The 13,650-nt window shown below is 43.9% G+C and overlaps 1 protein-coding gene across 4 annotated transcripts in view; it reads left to right on the top strand.

Annotated features, from left to right (window-relative positions):
• The window catches only part of Myo16 (myosin XVI), a 474,821-nt gene that overhangs the window by 323,406 nt on the left and 137,765 nt on the right, over nucleotides 1–13,650 (top strand). For all 4 annotated transcript variants that reach the window (XM_026788802.1, XM_026788803.1, XM_026788804.1 and 1 more), the window contains exon 23: nucleotides 159–359. In XM_026788802.1, coding sequence (XP_026644603.1) covers nucleotides 159–359 — 201 coding nt within the window. The remainder of the gene's footprint in view (nucleotides 1–158; nucleotides 360–13,650) is intronic.

Below are 13,650 nucleotides of genomic sequence, written 5' to 3'. Positions count from 1 at the left end.
ATATACTAGAACTGGAGGGCGAGCATCTGAGTGGCTGGAGAACTGGAGGGAGGGCGAGCATCTGAGTGGCTGTGTGGATATACTGGAACTGGAGGGTGTGCGTCAGGGACACCAGGTGGAGTACCAAGAGCAAACTTCTGACTTGTGCTGACTTTCAGAAACCATCAGGATTCTTCTCCCTATTGGATGAGGAGAGTCAAGTGACCTGGTCCGTGGAGCCAAATCTTCCCAGAAGGCTGCAGAGTCTCCTGGAGTCATCAAATACAAACACAGTGTATTCTCCTATGAAGGACGGCAATGGAAATGTTGCTTTTAAAGGTCAAGGCCCAGCCTTCACAGTCATGCACTACGCAGGAAGGGTGAGTAGAAGGTGTGCCACGTGATGTGCCCCGTGTACTGACATACAGTGTGATGTGCCCCGTGTACTGACATACAGTGTGATGTGCCCCGTGTACTGGTGTACCAGGGGATGTGCCCCGTATACTGGTGTACCAGAGGGATGCAACCTTTAGAGCACAGGATTGCAGGATATGCCATTAGACACTCAGAAGCCACATGACCAGCCCACAGTCATTAGCTTTTGTAAACTCTTTGCCTTTGGTTTGATGCTGAGGTGACATCTCAGAACAGTGTGTGCTTAGCAGGGTAACTGTCTCACTGTGTGTACAGACTTTCATTAATATGAGACGAGCTCCAGGATCCACATAAAGAGCTTTGTTCCACACTTTGGGGATATTTTTCCTATATAAATTTTGGGCCTCTGAGTGTGCTTGACCTGAACGTGGGCTTAATGTTGAATATGTTTCTTAGAGCCTAAGACAGCAAGCCCACTGACCTCTGGAGTCTAACCCCTACCTGGAGTGGTGTCCCCAACACTCTTGTCATTTCACGTTAGAAGGCCCCGGCCCAGGGCATCTTTGCCCCATAACTTTCCTGTTGTAACTCCCTCGTGCGAGTCTTCTCTCTAGGCCGTGTGTCCTAGTCCTCTGTCTTCCTGAGTCCCTCTCGCTGTCATGAACTCCTTCCCAGGCAGAGTTGAAATACCCTTCCAGTGTATTTAACAACATCTATTCACCTCTTAATTAAATCTGTTTTTCTATACGCAACTCTTTTTATTGTTGACGTCTTCCACTTTTCGAATTATAACCGCATACACATACACTTTGAACTCCCACTTAGTGAAAACGAGGGACTCATCAAGGCCTCCCAGTTCATCTCTTCCCTTGTTTGTGGAGACACCATCTCCGCAAAAGGAAGAGGATGAGAGATGAGCCAGGAATATGCACATACCAAGCAGTCAGATGGCAGAACACAAAGTCACAAAAATGGATACGCTGCTGCTACCAGCCTAATACTGGATAAGGAAGCAATTATCTGGCTCAGCAAAGCAGAGCGCTCTTCTCCAGAGGAGCTGACTAACTTCGAAGGGGAGGTATCCCACTGGGGATGTGGACTCTGGAAATGCAGTCCCTAGACTGCACTGAACTCAGTTGCATAGGACAGAATCAGCTCTCATTGTCTGGGCAGAAAACAACTCGGCTTAGGAAAAGAACTTTGAGAGAGTCTTCAGTTGAAATTGCAGGGGTGCTCTTAAGGTATGCATGAGATGTTGAAGAACTGTGGGCTGCATCCCCGGCACCCGGCCGCCTGCATGGCTAGTTTACGCCCCGAAATAATTACATGGAAACTGTATTCTTTTAAACACTGCCTGGCCCATTCGTTCCAGCCTCTTATTGGCTACCTCTTACATATTGATCTAACCCATTTCTAATAATCTGTGTAGCCCACGAGGTGGCTTAACAGGGAAGATCTTAACCTGCATCTGTGTGGAGTGGGAGAATCATGGCAACTGCCTGACTCAGCTTTTTTCTCTTAGCATTCTGTCCGTCTACTCTGCCTACCTAATTTTCTGTCCTATTAAAGGCCAAGCAGTTTCTTATTAATTAACCAATGAAAGCAACACATAGAAAGAAGACCCACCTCCATCAATGAGACCAAGCTGCCTTCTGCCACTGAGCATACCAAACAGCAGCAAGCACTCCCACAGCGAAAAGAAGCTTGTATGTGGTGGGCTCACCAGGCAAAATGTTAGAAAGCACAGAGGTGTAGCTCACATCACTTCTGCCTTCAAAGGCAGGACAGCAGTGTTGGACAGGCAGAAGCCAGAGAACAGTGAACTCCACGGTGCTAAGTAGTCTGAGAAAGAGATTGTCCCCCAATACTGCAGCTGGGAGAAATCAGTATGGGTAAGAGGGCAGGTGCCCCTCAACATACCACCCACTTATTTGGGAAAGGGTGCAAGTTTCATTGGATGAGGAAAGACCGAAGTCATTGGTTTCGGCTAACTCACCGTCAGTAGTGTGTGCCTGCTGATGGCTTTATCCTTTTGACTCCTGGCATATTTTCAGACTGGAGAGAAGATGAAGCACTCCTAACTGGGCAGGTGATGTTAGACAGACTCGGGAGAAGCAGAGCAGGCTCTTCAATGATTGGCCAGCATCCATGTTTGAGCAGTTGTAAAGAATAAGGATGTGGCATTCCTAGGAAGAGGACAGAAGAGAGGTCAGAGAAGAGATGCTCAAAGCTAGGGATCAGAGCCCAGGAGAACCCCACAGTCCTCATGTGGCTGAGAAACAAGGAGTATACTGTGTCAGCCCAACACACGTGCTCCTGGAGAAGGGAGAGGCAGACACACTCAGGTTCAGCTGTTCTAAACTGGCAGCATGGAGTTTAATGCAAACCCTAATAGGATGGAGGAAGGAAACAAACTCATGTTTAGAATCTAACCTTAGAACAACAGGAGGAAAAACAGCTGTGGGAGAGAGGGAAGGCCCTCGGACCCCAGAGAAGAGAGTAGGAGCCCACCAGAGGAGGTGGTAATGCAGCATAAGAGGCCCCGTGAGAGCAGACCCGTGTCCTTAGATGCTTGAAGAGGCTTGTGGGACACGGAAAGAAACTGATGAAAGATTCTGTGTCTTGATGTCTGAACTGTTACTAATTTTTACTTCTCCTTGGCTTTTTCAGAGTCCTTACAATTAGAGGGAGGTTCTAGTGTTGTCTTCAGATGTTTTTAAAACTCTGACTTCACATTATACATTTTCTGGATTGTGAGGAAAAAGAATGCACAAAGCTTTAGTTGGGTATCATGACTTTTTATAATTTAGGAAGTTATTTTCTCAAGACCTTCCTAGCAGCTCTGTCAGGCACATATTCGAATGTTCTTTATAAGTCTATTGTATTGTGCCATAAAGACAAAGCAGTCCCATAAAAAGGGCTGACTGCATGAAAAATCAGCAACAATGTGGTCTGGAATCATAGCTGGATTATTTCGAGTTCAGTTGTAATTATTTTTCTGAGCACCTAATAGCATTTCAATTTTAATTTTGTTTTTGAAAATTTAAGGGGAAAACAACCGACAATTTAATGTAATAGGGAATTATTCACCGAGTTCTTGGAGAAATTAAAGAACACGGGGACAGCCCGATAATTAGTTGGTACAGCGCCAAAGCCCCTGCACAATCATGCATTTTCCACTGAAAGCAGTTTTGTTTTTTAAGAGCGTTTTCCATAATTGGAGTGGATTTTTGTGGCTTTACAGAAATCTTTCATTTCGGTGAGATGTACTAAGGAGTTGAAGCCAAAGGACTCCCCAAGGACTCGCTGGGCGGTAGTGTAGATGCTATGTGATTTGCAACAATGTGTCAGTCCATATGGCTTCTGAATCGGCAGATGTAGCCACGTGCACTTGCATGGTGAACTGTTGCATTGGAAAACAAAAGGGACATTCTACCTTTTTGTCTCTTAAGGGGTACAGGAGACATTCACCCACCCAAAAGCAGCAGGTATTGTTCATGACCTTTGACCCCAGAATTGCCTCCCATGAAGAGAGTCCAATGAACCCATGTATTTTTGAACCTCTTGGTAGCATCTTATTGACCAGGTGAACTGTGTGAGATATCTTCCATCACTCTGCCCTTCTTGCAGCGCTTCCTTGCTATGTTAGTGAGAATCCGCTGTACCCTATGAGAAGGAGTGTCGTTACCGCAGAGGCAGACACTAGGGTGAGTTCTGAGTGGACTCACCCATTGAGAACTGTAAAGAGGAGCCTCCACCCTGCTTCGGAAGCTTGTTGGCGGGGGGGGGGGGACTCGGAGGTCCTTTTAGAAATGTTTAAGCACCATTATGTGAATTACATCTGAAGATCCTTCCTAAACACATCTGAATGTTTCATTACCCCTAGGAGCATGGTGCCGCTTGCAATCTCCATTACAGAGATATTTTAAAGGGAACAGGGAGAGGCTGTGCATGAAATATTAACAAGAGCTCATTAATGAGCACACGTGTGAATTAAAGAAGGCTTTCGGGGCTTGAGCTTGGCTTCTTTTTGTTTATTTGTTTTAGTCAATTTTAAATCATATATAAAGTTACCTGGTTTAGGGCTTGCTCTAACCTGGTGATTTAAATGACAGATAAGCATTAAATCCACAAGTGTGTCTGAGTTTATTGGCTGTTAAAATTAAGGATCTTGAAGAAAAGAAGAATTACGGCTTGACAATGTCAGCTCTTAGGAGAGTTGAATGATTCTAAACTAAGTCTTGTTGGAAATTGTGCTTTAAAGCTCCTCAATTTTGACGTGAGAAAAGCAAGTTATAAAGTGATCTGAGGCTAAAGGTAAAGACTGAATTAATAAAATTTAAGTAAAAATTCAGTTGTGAAGTACACATCCTACACTCTTATGACCAGATCCTCTTGCATGCAAGTTGTCAATACAGCCTTGCTCAGAACAGAGGGCTCAGGCTGTGTCTCACAGTGTAAGAATCCATGAGGTCAGGTCATCGAACTCCAATGGGAGTGCACAGAGAGGACTGGGGAGTCATGCCATCCCAACTCTCCATAGTTAAAGCCATCCCGGCTGTGAGCGAATAGGACATGAGCCTTCCTGGCAGAGAGAGGCAGGCCAGAAAGTCCCAGAGCTCCAACCACCTTCTCTCTTCAGAACCACATGAGCACAGACTCCTTTCGTTTCCAGCCACACAGTCTGTGTTTAGTGTTGCAGCAGCCTCCGTAGAAAATACAAGTCTATATTGTTTCATATGAGTTTGTATGCGAGAAAAGGGAAACACATTAAAACATGAAACATTGTAGAGTTTCTTCCTAACTCCTGCACTTCTCAAAGCTCCTGTGGTTTTCCTCGCTTGGAAATTCCACACCCTCCGCCCTAGATCTGGGCCATCTCTGAACACGGGGTTCCTGACCTAATCTGTGCTGCTTTCACTTGCTGTGCAGTCAGTGATCAGTAATGATGCCTGATGCTTGCATCATGACCACATCCGTGCATGTAAACAATTCTGTGTTGGTTTTCTCTAAGTAGGCCTTGGGTGATTCATCAAGCTCTTCTACTGACAGGTGAAGTTAAGTCTGTTGCTGCAGAAGCCCAGAAACTGCGTGGTTTCACCCTTCAGGTGTACCGTCTTTCCGGTAATGTAAGATGGAAGTTCAAATTCCAGCATCTGCAGATTCCTCCTGGCATCTTTGCAAACAGCGTGTAGTCAGTCCCTGACTTGGGAATGCATTATTCTCAACACTGCCATTCCGTGTGTCACATGTCAATTCCTCTTTCATAAGCATTGTAGGTCCACCCTAGTATAACATGGCCCCTTCTGAGTCTAAAGAATTACACATGTGAGAGAAATTACAACTAAAGCTGTGTAATCCGGGTGGATATGAATTTGGGAATGACCGACAGTTGCTGGTAAGTGGCAGGCCCTTGTCTTATTTCGCACATCCCCATGGCTTTTCCTCCCCTCCACCTCCCGGGTCAGCACGTTCAAGGCTTTATCATCTGCATTTTACAGAATCCATGGTGTAAAGGAAAACAAAGAGGTGTTAGTCCACATCAGCGAAGTTTGAGTTTTATCCCATAGCTATGTGACTGAAGACAAGGTCCCTCAGTTGTACACCCCTGAAGTTTAAAACTGAGGGAAATATAATCTCGAATCTCACAGTTTCCTGGGGGTGTGGAGTATTAGACTGGCAGACATGGGGAATGATTATATTTACACATTCCCTTACACAGGCGTGTCCGTCATATCTCCTGCCACAGTACTTGAAGGCCTGCAGTGTGGACAGGCCACAAGGTTAATCAAAATTTGAATGGACAGTCTGAAAGATCCAAACTAAATTGAGTGGTCAGTTGGGATTTGTCATTTCTTTGTCCAGAAGAGAATATCGGTGGGCCAGTGAACTTATTCGAGTTAAGTGGTAAAATATCCTTTCTGGGTTTGTAAATTCTTATATCTTATAAATCTTTGTAAATTCTTATATCTTAGCAATGTGCATTTTTTATACAGAGGAAGTTTAGTAACACACGTTTGAATACTTGGTGTTTTCCTAGCACAAGTTGATCAGTGTTAGGGCAGCTGTAACCACTCTGGGTGTATTATGATCTCTCACTGTTTTTCCACCACAGTTTATAGACTTCCGTAAAAGATAAGTGGACACAATTCAGTAATTTCTCCATCTATGGAAGTCATAAAACAGCACTAAGAGAGAAAAAATGAAGATGACTGTCCTAACTTCTGCTAATGTGACATTCTCTTTCTCGATGACTAGACAGGTCCCGTTGTGGCAAGTAGCTATCCCTCAATTAAAAAGAATTCTGTGGAACTCTTAGATTCCTTTGTATTTAGATTTATAACGAATATTGCAAGAGAGCCCACAGGTGTGTGAGACTTCACTGTGCATTCAAAGAGAGCCTTTAAATATGATTTCCCTTAAGAAAATTAAAACCTTGCAATCTGTGTAGCTACTCTGCATTGCGAATTTATGGAAGGATAAAAGTTTCTAGTGCCCTCCTGAAGTGCACTTCTGGCTTGAGAGCATGCAGCAGGATTCTTCCCCCACCTCCTACCCCACAGCCATGAGGAAGGAGTTGTCAGGCCCAGATCAGTACGGTTCCTTGTGATTTCCGCAGGCTGCTGCAGGGGTCTGTTACTAACACGTTGCTGATGGACGTGGAGTGGGGATAAGAAGGTTTTACTGAAACACAGGCCATCCACAGGACACCTGAATGCTTTTATTTTCCACACAAAGGACATGTCCCCGACCCACTGAATAAGCTGAGTTTGAAAATGACCCCTTGTTTAGAATCATGCCTCCACCCAGATCTCTCTGCATAGGAAAATGTTTACCCCGCTGATAATTCTAGAATGTGCTCATTGGCATACTGTTTAAAATCAACCTTTGCACTCTTGGCCTGTCGACACGGGCAGTGCATGGGACACCCTCGACCTGTTCAGCCTAGCAGATGCACCTGTGTCAGCAGTGACATTTATAGCTTCTGCCCTGGCCTTTATCTCTGATGATTTGTTGGAGGCACAATGTACCCAGGAAGACTCTGGAAGTGACCCTGTAAATAAAATGACAAAGCAGACAGACAAATCGATGGGTGGCTTCTTTTTTTTTTTTTTTGTTTTTGTTTTTCCCCCTTTTTCTCCAGGCAGAATCCCCAGACACAACAATCAACTCTGTCTGGTCTCAGCCAAACTGATGCTATTAAAGGTTGTTTGATGAAAGCGTTTGGACCCAAGTGGAAAGAGCTTAGTTTATAATCTATACTTGTTCCCTTCTTGGGCAGGTGTTTATAAAAATAAAAATTAGCTTCAGCAGGGCCCTGGTGTCTCTTCCTACATCAGTTTTTTTCTTTGAAGGTTGTCCTGGCAGGTGAATCTCTCTCTCTCTGTCTCCCAGGAATGGCATGTGCAGTGACTCTATTTCTAAGTTCAGTGCCTCCTCTTACAGAAAGCTGTAAATATGAAACTTTGAATCTCCTAAAATATTGGCATTTTCCTTTTAATGGACTATACTCATTAATTTCAGTTGCTTCAAATGTAATACCCAAACATCTTGGTGTTGAGATAATGACTCTTCATGTTTCTGAGTTTTCCCAGCACCTGCTATTAGTCAGAACCAAAAGGAAATACCAAAAACTATTGGGAGAAATCACTTCTTAGAAAAATAACAGAGCCTGTCATTTCCATTACTTTTCTCGATGCGGTGACCAAAGAGCTGACAAGAAGTGACTTCAGGGAAGAGAGGTTGATTTGAACTCATATGAGGGTGCAGTTGCTCATGCTTTTGAAAGTGGGATAGCCATAGGGCCACGTCAGCATGGTGGTGGGAGCTGGCTGACCTCCAGGTGGACCTGGAAGTAGAAAGAGAGCAGGAAGTGTGGGCAGATATTACACCCCAAGCCCTGACCCAAACAGGCAATCCTTTTCCTCCAACTATGCCCCACCTCCCTAAAATGTCCCATCAGCTGGGTGCTCGGCATTCAGACCCATGAGCCTGTGCAGGGTGTTGCCTGTGTAGCCCTGAGTGCTCTGCTTTAATTTAGGTGACAAACAGGACAAAGTCAGCAGCCCACAAGGATCAAGGTCCTTGGGACAGACTGGGTAGAAAGCTGCAGCCAGGCGTGGAAAATAATCAGACACATTTGCGTTTCCTGACAATGATCGTTTATTTATTTTGCTAGACCAATCCTCACATATATTCAGATGTGATAAATTGAATTCACAAGTATGTCTGCAAAGTTCTGCATTTTTATCATCTGTTAATCCTAGCCACTTCTCTGAGGATATTTTGCATCTTGTAAATAACAGGATGCAGGAAGGGAATGGAAGCGTGAGGGATGCGCAGATTTGCTTCTGTTCCATAAATATTGATGATCTTCTGAGTGCCAAGCCAGTGAGCACTTATAACTCTGTCCTAGGAAGATGACTGCCCAGATATGTGATCCGGCTGTCTGTCTTCGGAGCTTCAGACCCTCACAGAGCTCACTGCAACCTCCCAAATACTCACTCTCTCTCAGCTCATTCTGAAAACAAAATCAATTCAAAAATCATTTCGATATCATACCACTTTTAAATTTTAGCAAAACAAGAAGCCTAAGGTCAAACTGAATGTCACTCATCCAAAAGGCATTTCCAGTTTCAGATTTTGAAATTGCTCATAGTTAACACTAGTTGAGAAACTGTAATGTCAAAATTCAAAATCTAAAGTACTTTATTTTTTCCATATGGACTAGCTGTGAGTCTCTGTGTTAATTGCTGAATTTTATCTCATGAGGACTGAGTGATGCCCTGATTTATGGATATAGCAATATGTCATTATGAGTTATTTTACTGTTATTTCCATTTACCAGAATAATAGTGCCATGTTTTCCCCTAAACCTGTGGTCTCTCTAGTTTCAGGCTCATGTCCTAATTAACAGTGCTGGGTATAGATTCCATCCAGTGCAGTAGACCTTATATAGTTAGAACATGGTTATTTACTTCCATAACCTCTGTGCCTCCATTATACCAGTGGGGTAATCTTACTCATCAATAATAAGGCCTTAATTATTGTAACTCATGGAATTCATCCTGGGTGAGATCACTGAATAATACCCTTCTACCCCGGTAGCATACATAGCACCGCCCAGCTCTATGAAAGCTGGCCAGTAGAGATGGAGCTTCAAAAGAAATAGCAGCCTGATTTCTCCATGTCCTGTGACTTAAACATGTCTTCTGCTATAAGGTCTTCCTGTCAAGTTCTAGAGGGTAACCAAGAATGATGGCAACAGTCCATGGTGTTTTGGGGACCCACAAGACCTTATTGACCAACGTCCCAAGAAATTCCCAAAGAGGCAGGCCATTCCTGTCACTGACCTTTCACATCTGCATGAGTTCGAGCACCTTGGTGACAGTAATTGTCTGTAAAGGAATCAAGGATTGTTTTTCCTCAAAGGAGTAACAGCTACACCTAGTGCATCTACCTGCTGTTCCTGTCTGTTCACACAGCTCACCAGGAGCAGAACAGAAGCTGTTGGCTCTTGTAGATGCTTCACCTACAGCTGACAAGCTACTCTTTTTACCAACCTGTCCCTAAGTTTGTTTCTCCTGAGTAGAAAGTAATATTTTTTCATTGTACAATTCAGATGTTCCAGATGACTTTAGAGTTCTTCTTCTCCATGGTGATGCCATCAAGGCTTCATTTCATTCTTCTGCTTGCCTGTTAAAGTAATTCAGAAAGTGCAGGCCTCCCTGTAGCTGGAGAAGAATGGGGGCAGCTCCAGTGGTATAGCTCGTCCCTCCTTGGTCATTGACACTCTTTGCTTTGGTTTTCACAGCAGACCTAAGTCTGCAAACATCCGTGAAAGCTGAGTTGCTCCAGTAGCTCAAGTGCAGAAATGTTTGTGACAGTCTTGCATGTCCTTTGAATCGATTTCCCTGACATGCTCCCTTTCCTGCAGGTCATCTTCTATGGTCACAGTGGGGCTCCTGCACCCCAACCTTCAGACAGCCAAAATAAACTTCTATTTCTGTATTGTTAGCTCTCTGGTGGTCAGGGTTGACTCTGGGCAATAGCTGTGGTTCCACAATAAACATGAGAGTACACAGATCTTTTTGATGTAATGCTTTCAAAACGTGTAGCTATATGCACAGTAATAGAATCAATGTGTCAGAGAATGGATCTATCTTTAGCTTTGGGGGGACTTTGCATCCTGGTTTCCATACTACCTATCCTAATTTACATTCCTACCAGCAGGGAGCAAAGGGTCTGTCTCAGTTTCTTGGTGAGTATGTACGACTTTCTGTATTTTTGAGTTGTTCTAACTAGGGTGAGATGGTGTCGCAACTGTGGATTGATTTGCATGTATCCAGTGTAAGATTGAACTTTTTTTTGTATTTCTGTTGAGTATGGCTTCTCTTTTATGATATTAAAGCAGTGACTGCTCTAATATTGGGCACAAATTAGATTGAAAGTAATTAAAAACTCACATATACACCTATATGTATATTAAACACAGTACAGACAGAGGACTTTGTGCATATACACATGCAAGACTAGAACATAGACTGTGACAGCAATGCATGCCAGTCTTCCAAGCTCTGCCATGACATGTCCTTGCATGCCTAAGCTGTCACTGCAGTGGGCTTTATAGAGGAACTTCTAACTGTCAGCACTTCAACCACATGGAAACGCCACTCTCCAGCTCAGGAACATTTTAATTACATAATAACATAATTATTTATCAATGTGACTTGAATTCAACATGTTGACTTACACAGCAGAGCTCAAGTAAGGCACCAGGACAATGATGAAAATTTCACCTGGTGTCTTGTCTTATGTCTGTTCAAAATATATATGTTGGATTAATCCAGCAGCATTTATAATCAAATGTCTTTTAGCAACCTCCTTCCTCAGCCATCAAACTATTCAAAGACAACACAATAACATACAGTATCCAGATTCTCTGTGTAGTTTCCATCTTTAAATGGCTTTATTTTAACCTCCATTTCTCTTATTTTATTTCTAAATTTTAGCTTTTTGAGACAAGGTTTCTCTGTGTATCTTTGGCTGTCCTTGAACTCACAGAGATCTGCCTGCCTCTGCCTCCCAAGTGCTGGGATTAATGATGTGTGCCCCCACACCCAACTCTCCCTCTCTCTTTTTATTTTAAGAACTTTATCCTTTTTCTTTTCTCTCCCAAGTCTACATATATTTTTAAAGACACTATGAATCATTTAGAGGTTTTCTTCATCTGAATCTATCTTTACTGTATATCTCTCTGTCTGACTACATGAGTCTTTAATTTGCTAAGCATTATGACTAGGATTAAAACTGTGGCTTTGTCAGCTGGATTCACCAATTTCTTAGCTTTCAGAGAGTCTGGCTTCATGGCAGAGGTACTGGCAGGAGCCATGTTTATTGCCACGACTCCATAAAATGGAGTTTCAAGGTCCCTGCCACCACCAAGAAGCATGATGTTGGCTATTCATCAACGCCATTTAAGTGTTTGATGTTAGGGCCTCTTAAAAGAGCTGCAAGGTTTTTGCAGCTAAAGCTGAGTCAGGAAGCCTCTCTTAAACGAAACATGTTTGCCTCTAGCGACAGAGCTCACCTGAGAAAATGCTGCTACCTAGAAGCCGTGCTTAACCCTGTTCTTTTGTGTCTAGAATTACTTTCCAAGCTCTCTCAGGTTTTAAGTGGATTTAGTTGTCCACATTGGTGCCATTTGTTGATAGAGGTTTCTGTCCCACCCGGTCTTGCAGCCATTCAGTCCCAAGAAATGCACAGATATCTACATTAATTCTAAACTGGTTGACCTAGTAGCTCAGCTTCTGATTAACTAATTCTTACATCTCACACTCCCTTGCTAACGCTCACTTGGATTTCATCACTCATTCACTGGTTTTGTTTTCTCCCATCCTGGTTCTCTGCCTTTACTATGCATTGGAACCAACTGGTGAGGGAGTGGCAACTGTGTGTCTCTGGCCTGCCTCGAAGCAGTGACGGTGGAGTTTGGAGAGATCTGGAGGATATGCCTTCATGTGAATAAATATAAATGAAGACTCTGGCTGGTGGGAAATCTGGAAACCCTACTTTTAGAAATGCTGACTGTGCCAGCCTCATAGCTGGTACTTAGGGTCGGGTTTTCCCACTGATTCCAGGGTTCACACAGGCCGAGCAGGCAACCGGTACAGGCTGACCCTGCCCAAACTTCTTCCCCAAAGGAAGGCAGCCAGCTGCTCTTGATAAGAGAATTCAGGGAACTATACTGTGTGAGTAGATGGAGCTATGACTGAGGCTCTCTCTTGCCTTATTTTTTGTTTTCTTGGTGATTGATGAGCCCAGCTCCAGCTTGATAGCCACCACTTAAGAGGAAGGTGCACATGCGTCAGTGTTTTCTGACTTTTATTTTCACTGTGGAGCCAGGAAAGCAGGCAGGTTGATGAGCTGTGGTTTGCAGCCACGGTGAGACCCTTTTACCCCCCTGCTTTTTGTGTATAGCTCACACAGTTTATCTTTTAATTGTATTTATCATGGTGCGGGACTATTATAGTGAGTCTGTGCAGCCAAGCAGCTTGTTTCAGTGGCTCCCCGGCTGCCGCCCGACCCTCTGCCTGGCACCATCGCAGCGTGGCTTAAGTACTATTGCTCGCAGCTGAATCGGAAGCAGAATGCTAAGTTTTCTTTTGAGTAATTTTATTGAGAAGAATCATTCCAAAGAGAAAATTTTGAATACACAGCGATTTCCTTAAAGATTTTTGTTCTGGGCTGTGTGCATATAAATTTCTCTATTACACGCATGAGAGGCACTGCATGGCACTGCCTGACTGAACGGGCACTCATAGCATAAAGCCTGGCTTTCAGGCTGTAGGACGGAGAAGTTAAGAAGACCCAAGGACCCTTTGCAGGAGGACGGTGGGGAAAAGAGGACATTAACCTGGCCTCCCTCTTTTGCTTTTCCCACATCTCTCCTTTTGTCTCCCAAGTAATAAACAATAGAAGCAAAGCCCTGGGCAGAACAGCTGTCTTAATGGCCCAGGAAAGCCTTCTGCTTAAAACCTGTTCTCTGCTGCCCCAGGTGGGTGCTGCCATGGTGAGAACAGATTGTTTTCTGTTCCCCTGACAACCAGTTGCTAAGCTATGGGTAGTTTCTATGATAGATTTTTACTTGCATAGAAACCTGTCCACTTTGCTGGGTTTTTGAGGTTGCCTTCATTTACACTGTCTGGAACACAGTGGCCTGATGCCCACAGAATCCCTGGTCTCCAAAGTCCCCATAGACTCCCTAATGCCCACAGACTCCCTGGTCTCCAGGGT

Source organism: Microtus ochrogaster, unplaced genomic scaffold, assembly GCF_000317375.1.
Source record: "Microtus ochrogaster isolate Prairie Vole_2 unplaced genomic scaffold, MicOch1.0 UNK7, whole genome shotgun sequence".
Lineage (NCBI taxonomy): Eukaryota > Metazoa > Chordata > Mammalia > Rodentia > Cricetidae > Microtus > Microtus ochrogaster.
The sequence above is the reverse complement of the archived record's forward strand: the minus strand, read 5'-3'. Positions and strand labels throughout refer to the sequence as shown.